This window comes from Mytilinidion resinicola, assembly GCF_010093595.1.
Source record: "Mytilinidion resinicola strain CBS 304.34 unplaced genomic scaffold BDZ99scaffold_12, whole genome shotgun sequence".
Lineage (NCBI taxonomy): Eukaryota > Fungi > Ascomycota > Dothideomycetes > Mytilinidiales > Mytilinidiaceae > Mytilinidion > Mytilinidion resinicola.
Window position 1 is genome coordinate 52,097 of NW_022985448.1, and position 12,405 is coordinate 64,501.

Here is a 12,405-nt window from a genome sequence, read left to right on the forward strand (position 1 = left end):
GCCGGCAGGCCAACCAATATGTTCCATCCGCTGAATTGCGCACTCGCCTTTCCTCCGATCCGATATGCTATGAAATGGACTAAGATCGAGCGCCGAATGATTGCAGAGCTGCTCATTGAGAAAGGCGCCGATTCCAACGTCCCTTTCCCTGACGGTGATTACCCAATTCATAAAGTCGTCGAAGACTTTCGGGAAGAATACAGGACCGATGTGCCCGACGCTGGCCACGATCAAGACTTCAAGAAGATGAGTCGCGAGCATTTCACCCTCCTTATGTCCCGCTGCTCAAACATCGACATCCAAAACAGCGAGGGAAATACGGCTCTCCACATAGTGCTACAACACCGATACTACTCGTGGAGCAATCTTGGTGGTCTGGGGTATGCGCAGATGCTGCTAGAAGCGGGTGCGGACCCATTCTTGCCAGACCACTCGGGCAAGACACCATACGAACACTCCCTTGACGTCTCCACCTCCTCAACTTCCAGCGATTGGACCGCCTTAAAATTCCGTACCGACGACTTTTACACTCTCCTGCATTTCTTCACTTCATGCGCGCTCAAGTCCAACCGCGTGCAGCTAATCCCGGCAAAGCTCGTATACGAGCAAGCATACGCCGAACACTGCCTTAAGCTGCTATTGTCCGCGGATGCCCTCGATGCGATGGGCAATACGCAAGAACGACACAGCAGTAAGCAAGTACTTGCTACGGCACAATGCAAGCGGCAAGTTGGAGAATGGGACTTGGCCGGCTATCGACTGGATGAACGAATTCCCGGACGATTGGGACACTGAATTCGTCATCCCTTTTCTACAGTATGCCCAGCAACTAGGAAAGAATAATAACGTCATCGGCAGTCGGATCATGAAACTGTTGGAGACCTTTCTGGGTCGCTTTTCAGTTCGTATCGACGGTTTGCTCGATAACAGTACTCGCCGCGATCAACCCATATGGGCCGCGGATGAGAAAGTGGGAAGACTTGAGCTTGAAGCGGTAAGTTGCTGTACACCCCGTACGCATCAAGCCTTCGCAGAGTCGACTAATGACTAGTAGGTAGAATTGATACCTCGGCTTGGAGCTGACCCCATGGGCCTATCAGCTTCAAGTGTATATTGGCCACGACGTAATATAACGTTTCCGTCACCTGTGCCTCATACATTCAGAGCTCAGTCGCCAAAAATTCTGAAGCTATTCATTGAACATGGGGTAGACCTTACCTGGTCCTTTGCCGCGGGCAACATCCTACATCAAGCCGTAGAAAACGACAACGTACCCATGAACAAGATCCTACTTGAGGCAGGAGTGGATGTAGATATCAGTGGAACTAGCGATGGCTTCACTCCGCTCAATCGGGCACTTGTTCTCACGCATCTCCCACATATGTATCAGGGACCTAACAAACTGGAGCGCCGAATGATCGCTACCCTTCTCATTCAGCATGGAGCAGATGTCAACATACCCTCTCCGGACGGCGATTACCCGATACACAGCGTCGTCAAGCATTTCCACGACCGCTCTTTTCAGTATCTAGGAAGCAGTTCTGTAAGTAGAGTTGTTGAGTTCTTCTACCACTACGGCGATTCCGACAAGATGGGCCGAAAGTATTTCAGGATGCTCATGTCTCGGTGCTCGAATATCAACGTCCAGAACCGGGAGGGAAAGACGGCCCTTCACGTCGCTCTACAACGCAAAGCGCCCTTCCCTTACAGACCAAACGATTTAGGGTACGCTGAGATGCTTCTAGTTAAGGGAGCGGATCCCTTTCTACCAGACTCATTTGGAAAGACACCATACCAATACGCTCTTAATGCCTCCAACTGGGGGGCGGATGAATCTGTCGGCATGCTCGCCCTCAACTGCCCTTTCAACCAGCTTTACGATCAGATCCACTTCCTTACGGCCATGGCGCTCAAAATTGACCGCGTTCAGCCGATCCCAGCTAGACTCGTCTACGAGCAAGCTTTCGCGGAGCACTGCTTGAAACCACTGCCACGCAAAATCTTTCCGCCGTTCCCTGCATATGCAGGCCAGCCGCCACCACGCGAACTACACATCGACCCGCGAATTGTCAAGGTCTTTCTAGACGTAATGCACGCGCTAGAGCAGTTCCCTCCAAAGGTAGGACCCATTGGCTTGAAAAAGCTAGACAGGTCGTTCTGGAACCAGTATTCGGAAGGGATTATAAACCCTACTTTCAAGGCAGACGTCCACATGTTGGAGTGGCGAGAGGAATGCCAGGGCTGGCCGGATTGGACGCCGGAGGAGTGGCAGAAGTGGCGGGATAGCCGGTGCTGGATGAAGGAGGCAGAAGGTTGACGAGTGTTTCTACCTGACCTCTAGACTATGTCAGGGGCAATCGATATATTCTCGATGGCTCTGAATGAAGCGTAGAAACCGAACGGTAAGTGCGTTAAGCTAAGAGTATCCGTGCAAGTTTCTAAGATAAGGGAATTAAATGCACGCTGGTTCTTTCAAGTTCTCTGACTTCTTTCTTCAACATGAGCGAAATGCGACTTCTCCGAAAAAACTCCTCTCTCCGGAACCTTATGACTGATCTACAACAGATAGATGCCGCCTTACAAGCAAAGCGATATTTATCTAGGTAGGTATGGGCCTGGCTGCGATATCGTGTCTATTTGATGCTCTACAAGAAAAACAAAGCAGCAAAAGAGAACCCCGGCGATTGGGCAGCATAAGCACTCATTCCAGCAATGCTACCAAAAGTATCGATATACTAAAATGGAAATTAGAGTCTACGTCTAATCTCCAAGGATGAAATACCAGCCATGCACAAAGCCGAACCTCATTCAACAGAAAATGAGATGATCTATACAGTTCTCTTAAGACCACTCATCCTGCTCCGGGCGCGGCGTCTTAGGTCTCTGAACGGTCTCAGGCCTCGAACCCGAATTGCCAGAGCACTCCCTACATCTCAAATGATAATCGTCCTCTCGGTGATTATAGCACACCTCCGCCCCAACATCCACGTACACCTCCTCACACTTACAGCACCTCCACCACTGCTTTGGCGTTCCCCTTGCCGCCATATCCCGCGGTCTCTTCCCATCCGGTGATGTAGTCCCATCAGCGGTCGCACCAGCTCTGATCTCTGCACTCTTCTGTTCAATCCTAGCAGCGACGCCGGGGAGCATCTCGCCGTACGCGTTCCCGTGGAGTTTCTTGTTTGCGGGCACTGGGGCCCCTGAGAAGTCGTACGGGGCGGGTTTGAGCCACTCGGGGTGCCCTTCGGGGAGCTTGGCAACGGGTTTGGATTGGCGCAGGGCTTCGTCGGATTTAGACTTAGATAGCTTTTCTCCTCTGCCTTTGGATAGTATTCTTCTCTTACCCTTCGCTGGCGATGTTCCCTTTCCCTTTGGGGATTCGCTTGAGGACATGTTGGAGAGAGAGCGCGGTGCTTCTATGTTTCGAGGGTCAGTTACTAGCCTGGAGCTGAACGTGATGGATTTATACCGATGGATAGAAGGGCAAACAGCAAGCAGGAAATCCGGAAAACCAAGGCAGTTAGCAGCGAGTAGCAGGTGGTATTCCGCTTGTCATCTCGCGGTCATTCGTAAACTTCCACGGCCACAATTTGAGCTCCGGCCCCTGACCATGACCTCAGAAAGCATACGTGACTTTGCAATCGTTATAGCCGTCGCTAGGCGCACCACCACCTTTTCCTATCTGCGCCGCCTCTCCTTCTTCACCGCATTGTTATTGGTTAGACAAGCCAGGCCGACACCCTGCCTAGAGCAATTCACCGGCCACTATACTTCCATAACAAAGGAGTCTGTGTAGCATTTTCTTCAGTCCGTCGCCACTGGAAATAGCTATACAACATACAGCTAGCCCATCAGCTCGCTTGACACGGTGTGTTGGCAATGTTGAAATGGATGAATCTTTAGATGGACCTTGGATGAAATAGCCCTCCGAGGAGTCGGCCCGGCTGATCTAGCCTATAAAAGCCTGGTAAATAATAGTGGAGGGGAGTGGCATACGTAGAAGACGAGGGTGGTGCGTGTAGCAAAAGAGTGGTGCATTCAGCAACGGCCATCGTACTATAAAGCATCGATACAGCAACTCAAAATCAGTTTCAGTCATCCTGTGATGTCTACTTAGAAAGCATCTCGTGCGCTGCAGAGGTGTTCTTGAACGACGTTCTTGAAGTGAGAGGGGTAATTTGGGATGATTTCTAGCCGCTTGGTTACGTGAAGAAATGGGAGTACGTTAGTAGGTGCACGTAGCGTACCCTTGTAAGTGCCCTGCGCGTCTACCCAAAATCATCTCACGCGGTTAGATTCGTGACTCCTAATAAAAGGGACTATGCTAGGGACACCCAGTGTACCTCCTTACCCTCCACGTCTACTGAAATACTTCTTGCGCGGTTAGATCCGTGACTTCTTCTAATAAAAACGACTACGATAGGTGCACGTGGCGTATCCCTTTGCGTGCCCCTTTACGTGTTTACTAAAATTGCTTTCACGTGGTTAGATTTGTGACTTCTTCTAAATAAAGGGACCACACTACGATAATACAGTATACCCCTCCTTGTGCCTTCTATATCTGCTAAAAATCCTCTTACGCGGTTAGATCCGTAACCTTTTCCAACATTAACGTCCACGGAAAATATCACGATCGTAAGCCTAGACGATCGAGTGAATACCTTGCGGCTATTGAACAATTATGACAATAACCTACGGCAATTAAAGCTAGTTAAAAACCCGCAATACATCTCCCAGCACTCCAAGCGCTGAACGGGAACAGAGAAATAACCAGCCTCAAGAACACAGCCACCACCTCACATCACGCCTGGCTCCTCCTTCAACTTCAACACATCAACCCAAGTCTCCGGCTTCCTCCTCCCGCCCTCCAGCCCCGAATTCACCCACGCCTCCCCATCATACCCGAACTCGATCAGCGCATCTTCACTGCCCCACTCCCCGTTTCCAGAGAGGCCGATGGGGATCTTCCCCGTGCCTGCTACGGAATCTACATACCCAACCGGGAACTGAATGCACGGAATCCCCGTGAAATTGGCGAGCCACACATATTCCATATTCCTTACGGTCATATTGCCGTCGCTGCAGCCGTATTTCAGATCCGCTTTACCGCCCGAGATATGCCAGCCCGGTATCGGGCTCGTGGGCGTCACGATAATAAGGCCAGGGTGCTTTTGGAAGAGGTACGCGAGATGCTCCATAATCACCGTCCGCAATTTCTGCGCGAGCAGGAAGTCTGGCGTTGGCGTCTTTGAGCCGACCTTGATGAGGACCTTATTCGCGGCTGTCAGGCCCGTGACATCAGGCACGGTAACGGCAACTTCTGCGAGAATGGTCATGGCGTGGGCGAGCTGGCCTTCGTGGATGAAGGGGAGGGTGATGTCTACGATTTCGTAGCCGAGCTTGCTTGTGAAGTAGTCGAGGGCTTTTTCGCAGGCGGCGCGCACTAGAGGGTCTGCGCGGTTGAACCAGGTTTTGTAGATGCCTAGTAACTTCTTCCGTTTGTTGGAGTGTGCTTTTGGTGGCGAAAATACAGAAGAGGAGGGATTGGCAGGATTGGGGTTTGCCATGACTTGATATGAAACTTCGAGATCAGCCATGTTACCAGCCAAAGGGCCTAGGACGACTGTTGTGTTTGCAATTGAGGGTGAAGGGCTGGAGGAAACTCGTCCGTGTGAGGGCTTGAGTCCGTATACACCGCAAAAGCTTGAGGGTATGCGAATGGAGCCTCCACCGTCCGTTCCAATTGCGAATGGTATTAGTCCAGCACCGACAGCGTATGCGGCTCCTCCTGAAGAGCCACCGGTGTAGTAATTCTCATTGTATGGATTCAAGGGCGTGCCGTGATTTGGATTGTTGTTGGTGGTGTCTGAGAATAATTAGTTTTGTGAACAACAAGACCCAATTCGTACCCCACAACGTAGCCTCTCAGACCTTCACATCTTCAGGCAATATTGATTTGGTAAGCAGACATCACAACCTACCCATCCCTAACTCATGCATATTCAACTTCCCCAGCACCACGGCTCCCTCCTCCTCCAGTTTCACCACACACCAGCTCGTCGCATCCCTCTTGCTCGTATAATCCCTCAGCGTGCCATTACACCTCTTGTACCCCTTCAAATCCATCTCATCCTTCACAGCCACCGGCACCCCATCCAGCACCCCCAACGGCCTCCCCTCCTTCCACCGCGTCGTCGCCGCCTCAGCAGCTTTTGTCACAATATCGACCCTCGTCTCCAAAAAAGCGGTCGAGTGTTTCGTAGGCGTTTGCGCATCCCGCCGTATCAGCGGAAGCAGCGACTCGACGACATCCGTGGGCGTCAGCTTGCCGGACTTGTACGCGTTGTGGAAGTCGGCGACGGAGTAGAAGCGGAAGGCCACGTCTTGGGGCAGAACTCGGAGGTTTTGAGGGTTTGTATAGGTATGAGGAGCTTCGTCGGTAGGTTGTTTGAGCGGGATTACGGTGGGATCGTAGCGGTTTTCGACGTCGTTGAGCTCTCGGAGCCCGCGAAGGACGGAGAAGCCTGCATTGTTCCAGAGGTAGGTTTGGAGGGATGGTAGTGCGGCGACTCTGTTATTGTTAGCTCAATTGGAGGGATTGGAGATGGGGAGCATACATTGAAGCGCCGTAGTATAGTGGGAGGCCTCTGATGACGGGGTTGGAGGGAGGTGGGGGAGCTTTGTACGGAACTTCAAGCGATCTGGGAGTTGGATAATTGATGAATCCTGGCACCGCAGAGTCGGACATGACTAGTGAAAAGTACTAATTAACGGGTGAGAGCTTCGCAAATTAACTTTATACATTCGCAGATTAATCGTGCGGTTGTTGACGCCCTTGGAGGGGAAAGAGGTAGAGTAAGCTGAAGCTCCTCGAGTCAGTGAGATACACGGGTATTCATTCCTAAGTCGCTAAATGATCAATCGACGCGTCCTCCAATATCAGCAAAGTGTGGAAGCATGTATAGAAGAGCATACGATGTGCGGGGAGATATCGCATGTTCATGAGGAGGCACTGTTTAAGGATTGTCACATGCTTTCTATCATTCAAAGTCGAAACCAGTTACTACAGACAGCCCAGTTGCCTACTGCGCCCATTTTTGAATACCAAGGGAACGCATCGCCAATAGGCATAAACATGATCTGTCGTACGGATACTAATGTACGTGTGCCCTCGTCTACCGTTATGAAGTTCCGATAGCGTATACATCGAGGGGGTGGTTTAGGCGATGGTGTAACCACAATCATCCGAGCGATCGAACGTTGCTGCGGATATGACGCCCTTTCCATCCCGGTAAGCATCTACCGATCCTTCTTGGGGATGGAGTCGGTTCCAGATACTTGATCGCCCAAGCGGTTGTACTCCGCCGACATGCTCTCGACCTGCTTCTTCAAGTTCGCCATATCCCGGTCCTTCGCGGCAAGCTGCTCCTTGAGCTTCGCGACCTCGCCGACATTTCCAGCATCCTTGAGGCTCTTGCCACCCTTGGTAGCTGGGTCGCCCCTGAAAGTCTTGACCTCCTCTTCGAGACGGAGGACGTCGAGGATCATGACGTAGGTGCGGTTGAGAATGAGGGATAGGAAGAGCGTGAAGCCGCAAAGGTACATGTTGCGCTGAGAGTAGAATTTGCGCGCTTGGACTTCCATGCGCTCGGATCCACCAAGAACAGCAGCTCTGTACCGACTCAGCAAATTAGCCTAGTTCTCAACAAGTGTGGCATGGTCGGGGAAACGTACCCGCCAGTATTCTGGCTCTTATGTGCAGCCGCAAGCTCAATCTGGACCCGATAGACGCGGTTGACGCTATCAATGAACAGAATGAGAATGAAAATGAACGTGATCTTCATGCCATATTGCAGCTTGGCTATAATAGGGCTCTCCGAGATGAAGGTGAAGAGCTTGCGGCGCCATGTGAACGGGAGAGGGACGATAAGGGCCATGAAGATGACCATCTCGGCCACCAACAGGAGGAAGACCTAGAGGCAGCACGAATTAGCATCCCCGTTACGTGAATTTTGGATGGTGTTGTGGTCGTGTGTGGGGCATGTTGACAGATCAGGCTCGCGGGAGAGACTCCGGAAGCTAATCACAGCATCGAAGGAGTGTAGAGCGATGTGCAATATCGATTTCAGAAGCATTGAGTGTGGTCGAGTGCTTACCAGACTGTAGTAGAGTGTCATGTTTGCTGCGTAGGCTCAGGGTGGAGGTTGAAGTTGCGGTGGGCTAAGGGCTTGCTTGTTGATCCAAACGTGTAGGGTTTGTAGGTAGGTTGGGATAGTGGTGGGAGACTTCAAGGACAATGCGAAGCCTTTGAAAAGGAGATGAAGTTGACAAGAAGTGGTGTGGTGGAGTGAGGGAGGAGTTGTGGTGGTGCTGTGAACGAGGAAACTTGTCTTCAGGCAGCACGGGTTGGCACCTCTTCCAAAGTGACGTATTTTATTTACCGCCTTAAGCCGCTTTAGGCTAGCGCGCGACTTTCCACAGAGGTATTTCTCACTCCTTCAATTCGTTACCACACTCCAAGAAGCCATCAACACTGCACCTCGTCAACATGGACCCCGAAGTGCAGACAAAGGAGCCAGTGTCTGAGGGCAAGGCCGCTGCAATTGCCCCGGCCGAGCAGGCAGCGCAAGCCGTCGACTCGACCGCCACCAAACTGGATAAGGCAGAACGTGACTCTGTTCCTGAGACTACCGCCGAGTTCGAGCAATCACCGTCCAAGCGACAGAAGCTTGGATTCGTACCCTATGGACCCATGGATGGCCTGACTGCATGGCCTACTCCAGAGCGGCGAAAGGGTGTAGCTCAGATCAAACCAGAGTTCCTCATTCACCCAGCGGGTGGTAGAACAGAAGAAAGTGCAAGTGGTGTTGAGCGCGATGACGCTGCTGAGGCCTCTGGCAGCCGATACCAGGCTGACAATAGGTCTGACAATCGGTCTAACAATCGATCCAACAGATCCGACAACCGTCAGAATGGCCGGGACAAAAAGAACAAGCAAAAGGGCCAGAACAGCAATCGTCACTTCGGTAGCTCTCGCGACAAATTCCCGCTTTGCAATTCACGTGTCACCAAGCCAGAGTTCTCCCCAGACGAATGCCAGTTCGGAGATAAATGCAAACTCGAGCACAATCTCCGGAAGTATCTGAAGGAGGGCAAGCGTGAAGACCTCACCGTTCTTGGTGGGCTATGCCCTACCTGGGACTCTACAGGAGTCTGTCCCGTAGGATGGAAGTGTCGTTTCGTGGCGTCTCATTCTGAAGAGCGAGATACAGAAGACGGTAGAAAGGAGCTCGTCCTCATCGAAGATGCCGAACGCATAGCAAAGGCAAAAGAGCTGCCCGGAACTGAAGACGAGGTTGGAGTAGTAAATGTCGTTTCTAAAGAGGCCAAGTCCAACCTGTCAAAACGCATCACGAAGACTCCCAAGTCAGATGCTTACCTAGAATGGACCACGAAAATCATAGATCAAGGCCGCAAGAACAATGAGAGGCAAGGAATCAGAGAGGACATCGGCCTTACAAAGGCCATGGCAGATAACGCCTCTGCCAAGCAGGAGGCTGCTGAAAATGACGCTCCCTCTAGGGGCAAAAATGCAGAGGGCGCCTCTGGCAAAAATGAACCTATGGAGGGTGTATCTGCTGAAAAACAGACGAGAGAGGATACTTCCTCCGTGAAAGAGGACGATACTTCCATTATCAAAGATATCTTAGAGGCTTCTGCCAAGAAAGAGGCTGCTCAAGAAAACCAAGCCCAATACATCGAGCCACCCTTCCTTCCATCCGAGAAGCGCCGCATCTACTATGGGCCAGAGACGCCAATCCTCGCACCTCTCACGACCCAGGGTAACCTACCATTCCGACGCCTCTGCGTTGAACTCGGCGCACAGGTCACGTGGTCCGAAATGGCTATGGGCATGAACCTGATCCAAGGAGAGCGAAGCGAATGGGCTCTGATGAAGGCGCATGAGTCCGAGATCCGACCGCCCAAGTACTCTCCGACCGCCGGCATCGTCGAAGGCTACGACAACTCCAAAGACATCAAGTTCGGCGCTCAAATCGCTGCCAACAAACCCTGGCTCGCCGTCAAGACCACAGAGATCCTGACCTCGCATTGCCCCAACCTACGCGCTATCGACTTGAATTGTGGATGCCCCATCGAGCTCGTCTGCCGTGACGGCGCTGGATCCGCCCTCCTAGACAGCGCCGGCAAGCTCGAGAACATCCTGCGCGGCATGAACGCCGTTTCCCAAGAAGTGCCTATCACGGTCAAAATCCGCATGGGCACCAAAGACCGGGCGCCCACGGCCGACAAACTCATCAAGCGCCTCGTGCTCGGCGGCTACGAAACCCACGCCGCCGGGCTCGGCATCTCGGGCGTGGCCGCCATCACCCTCCACGGCCGCAGCAAGCAGCAGCGCTACACGCGCAGCGCCGACTGGGGCTACATCGCTGAGTGCTCCGCGCTGATCGCCAGCCTCAAGAAAGAGCGCTGGGACGCGACCGACACGGCCCGCGAAGCCGACGCCCGCCACGCGCCCAGCAACGGCAAAGTCTACTTCGTCGGCAACGGCGACTGCTACTCGCACACCGACTACCAAGACCACCTGCAGCACGCGGGCGTCGACTCGGTCATGGTCGCGCGCGGCGCGCTCATCAAGCCGTGGATCTTCGAGGAGATCGAGAGCGGCCAGCACCTCGACAAGAGCGCGACGGAGCGGCTCGCGTACGTCGAGAAGTTTGTCAAGTACGGCCTGCAGAACTGGGGCTCGGACGAGATCGGGGTGGGCACGACGCGCAAGTTCTTGCTCGAGTGGCTGAGTTTCGCGTGTCGCTATGTGCCTGTAGCGATGCTAGAGCATCTGCCGCCGAATATCCAGGACCGCGCGCAGCCGTTCAGGGGCAGGAATGAGCTGGAGGCGCTGATGAGTAGTGATAACTACAGGGACTGGATTAAGATCAGGTAAGCAGATTTTTTACTATTTTCTTTTCATTCCTCCGAGCTATGTAGGGCAGCGAGTAGCCAGCAGGGCCAGAACTCCTTCGAGACACACATCACTTCCACTTCATTGCTCTATCCTCAGAAGACGAAGCCAGCTGCTAACGCCTCCCAAACAGCGAAATGTTCCTCGGCCCCATCCACCCAAACTTCCGCTTCGAGCCCAAGCACAAGTCAAACAGCTACGACATCCAAGCCGAGGGCTAGCCAGCCTCCCATTCCCATTCCCCAAAAACTCTCATCGCACCCGAAAACCTGGAAATCGAAGAACGGCCTGAGATAGGGGAGCAGGTCTTCGGCCCGGCCCGATCACGTGATTTCGGCAATCAGATCGGGCGATTACCCATGGCGGATACCGGGAAAGCGATGTTGGTCGATGGTGGGCTTGATGCGCGATCGATGGTGGGTGTTTTGCGCGTGCGGGGTGGATACCTTGGGAACCCGTGGAATACGGTATTGTAGCGAGCCTAGATGCATCGAATCGCCCAAAGCAGAAAGCTTCGAGAATTGATTGGTTGATTGGGGAAATGCTTATTTCTTTCTGTGATGGTGATGTTGGAATTTTGCGCGTGCGATTGTTTTGGGGAAACTATGGGCATGCGTGGAATTGCGATCGTGAAAGGGGATGGAGGTGCGGAATTGCCCATGGCTTGCGGCGACCAGGCCGTGTTCCCCCTATCGTGATTGAGCGGACGTGGACGAGCGGCATGCGTGCGGGGATGAGGATTGTGGGAAATTGGCATTGGGAGTGAAACAGGTTTGACTAGAGAAGGTGAAAAGGGTCGACGGATGCAGGGTTTATTCAGAGCCGCCTGAGTGTGTCAATCTAGGACTCACGTCGGAGCTTGGCATGATGAGAGATAAGTAGATGTTTGGAAATGATGAATAGCGTATATAGCTACTGTTGTAACGCATGCGTTTGAGGTAAGGAGCGGGAGATCGAGATGTTGGAGCCAAGATGGAGCCGCCTGAGTTCATGAATCCTGGGCTCCCGTCGTTGGCCGCCTGGGAAACAAGTTAATGTTTGCGAATGACGAGCAGCATACGTACCCACTGTTTCACCTTCTGCAGCTAGGTTCTAGTGAGGTGCAGAGGTGTAGCCGAGATGCGGTTAGTATGGTGCAGGTGTATTCTGGCCGAGGTTTGATCAAGTAGAACAGGAACCTGGGAAAGTTGAAGCGGTGCTGCAGGAATGATTCATTGAGCAACTGGACTAAAATGTTTATATGCAGGATCGCCTCTAGAGGCGCCTGGGTTACTAGATCCTAGGCTTGCGTCATCGCTTTTCGCGATGGGAGATTGGTAGTTAGTTGGGAATGGCGAGGCGCGATGTACGTACCGCCGTAAACTGTGCGCTTGAAGTTACGAGCGAAGAAGTAAAAAAGGCCGGTGCTAGGTGGCCGACCC

General features: G+C 52.7%; 5 protein-coding genes across 5 annotated transcripts; 2 read left to right on the forward strand and 3 right to left on the reverse strand.

The window, feature by feature from the left end:
* Nucleotides 1–18: 18 nt before the first annotated feature.
* Nucleotides 19–2,463, forward strand: BDZ99DRAFT_572051 (ankyrin; the record flags this gene model as incomplete). The annotated part of the gene is made up of 3 exons (XM_033728161.1): nucleotides 19–641; nucleotides 697–994; nucleotides 1,055–2,463. The coding sequence occupies 3 exons, from the start codon at nucleotides 19–21 to the stop codon at nucleotides 2,315–2,317; spliced, it is 2,184 nt and encodes a 727-aa protein (XP_033575111.1). The 3' UTR covers nucleotides 2,318–2,463.
* A 224-nt stretch (nucleotides 2,464–2,687) lies between these two features.
* BDZ99DRAFT_464044 (uncharacterized protein) lies at nucleotides 2,688–3,464 on the reverse strand. The gene has a single exon (XM_033720216.1). It carries the CDS (start codon nucleotides 3,394–3,396, stop codon nucleotides 2,842–2,844), a length of 555 nt encoding a protein of 184 aa, XP_033575112.1. The 5' UTR covers nucleotides 3,397–3,464; the 3' UTR covers nucleotides 2,688–2,841.
* A 1,020-nt stretch (nucleotides 3,465–4,484) lies between these two features.
* Nucleotides 4,485–6,751, reverse strand: BDZ99DRAFT_499530 (glutamyl-tRNA amidotransferas-like protein subunit A; the record flags this gene model as incomplete). Its single annotated transcript, XM_033723663.1, has 3 exons — nucleotides 4,485–5,869; nucleotides 5,985–6,574; nucleotides 6,621–6,751. The coding sequence occupies 3 exons, from the start codon at nucleotides 6,749–6,751 to the stop codon at nucleotides 4,800–4,802; spliced, it is 1,791 nt and encodes a 596-aa protein (XP_033575113.1). The 3' UTR covers nucleotides 4,485–4,799.
* A 178-nt stretch (nucleotides 6,752–6,929) lies between these two features.
* Nucleotides 6,930–8,400, reverse strand: BDZ99DRAFT_445322 (endoplasmic reticulum protein-like protein). Its single transcript, XM_033717927.1, has 3 exons — nucleotides 8,160–8,400; nucleotides 7,738–7,976; nucleotides 6,930–7,675 (listed from the first exon to the last, which is right to left on the reverse strand). Exons 1-3 carry the CDS (start codon nucleotides 8,178–8,180, stop codon nucleotides 7,303–7,305), a joined length of 633 nt encoding a protein of 210 aa, XP_033575114.1. The 5' UTR covers nucleotides 8,181–8,400; the 3' UTR covers nucleotides 6,930–7,302.
* A 355-nt stretch (nucleotides 8,401–8,755) lies between these two features.
* BDZ99DRAFT_488926 (putative tRNA-dihydrouridine(47) synthase [NAD(P)(+)]) lies at nucleotides 8,756–11,205 on the forward strand (the record flags this gene model as incomplete). The annotated part of the gene is made up of 3 exons (XM_033722947.1): nucleotides 8,756–9,632; nucleotides 9,732–10,962; nucleotides 11,118–11,205. The coding sequence occupies 3 exons, from the start codon at nucleotides 8,756–8,758 to the stop codon at nucleotides 11,203–11,205; spliced, it is 2,196 nt and encodes a 731-aa protein (XP_033575115.1).
* Nucleotides 11,206–12,405: the final 1,200 nt, after the last annotated feature.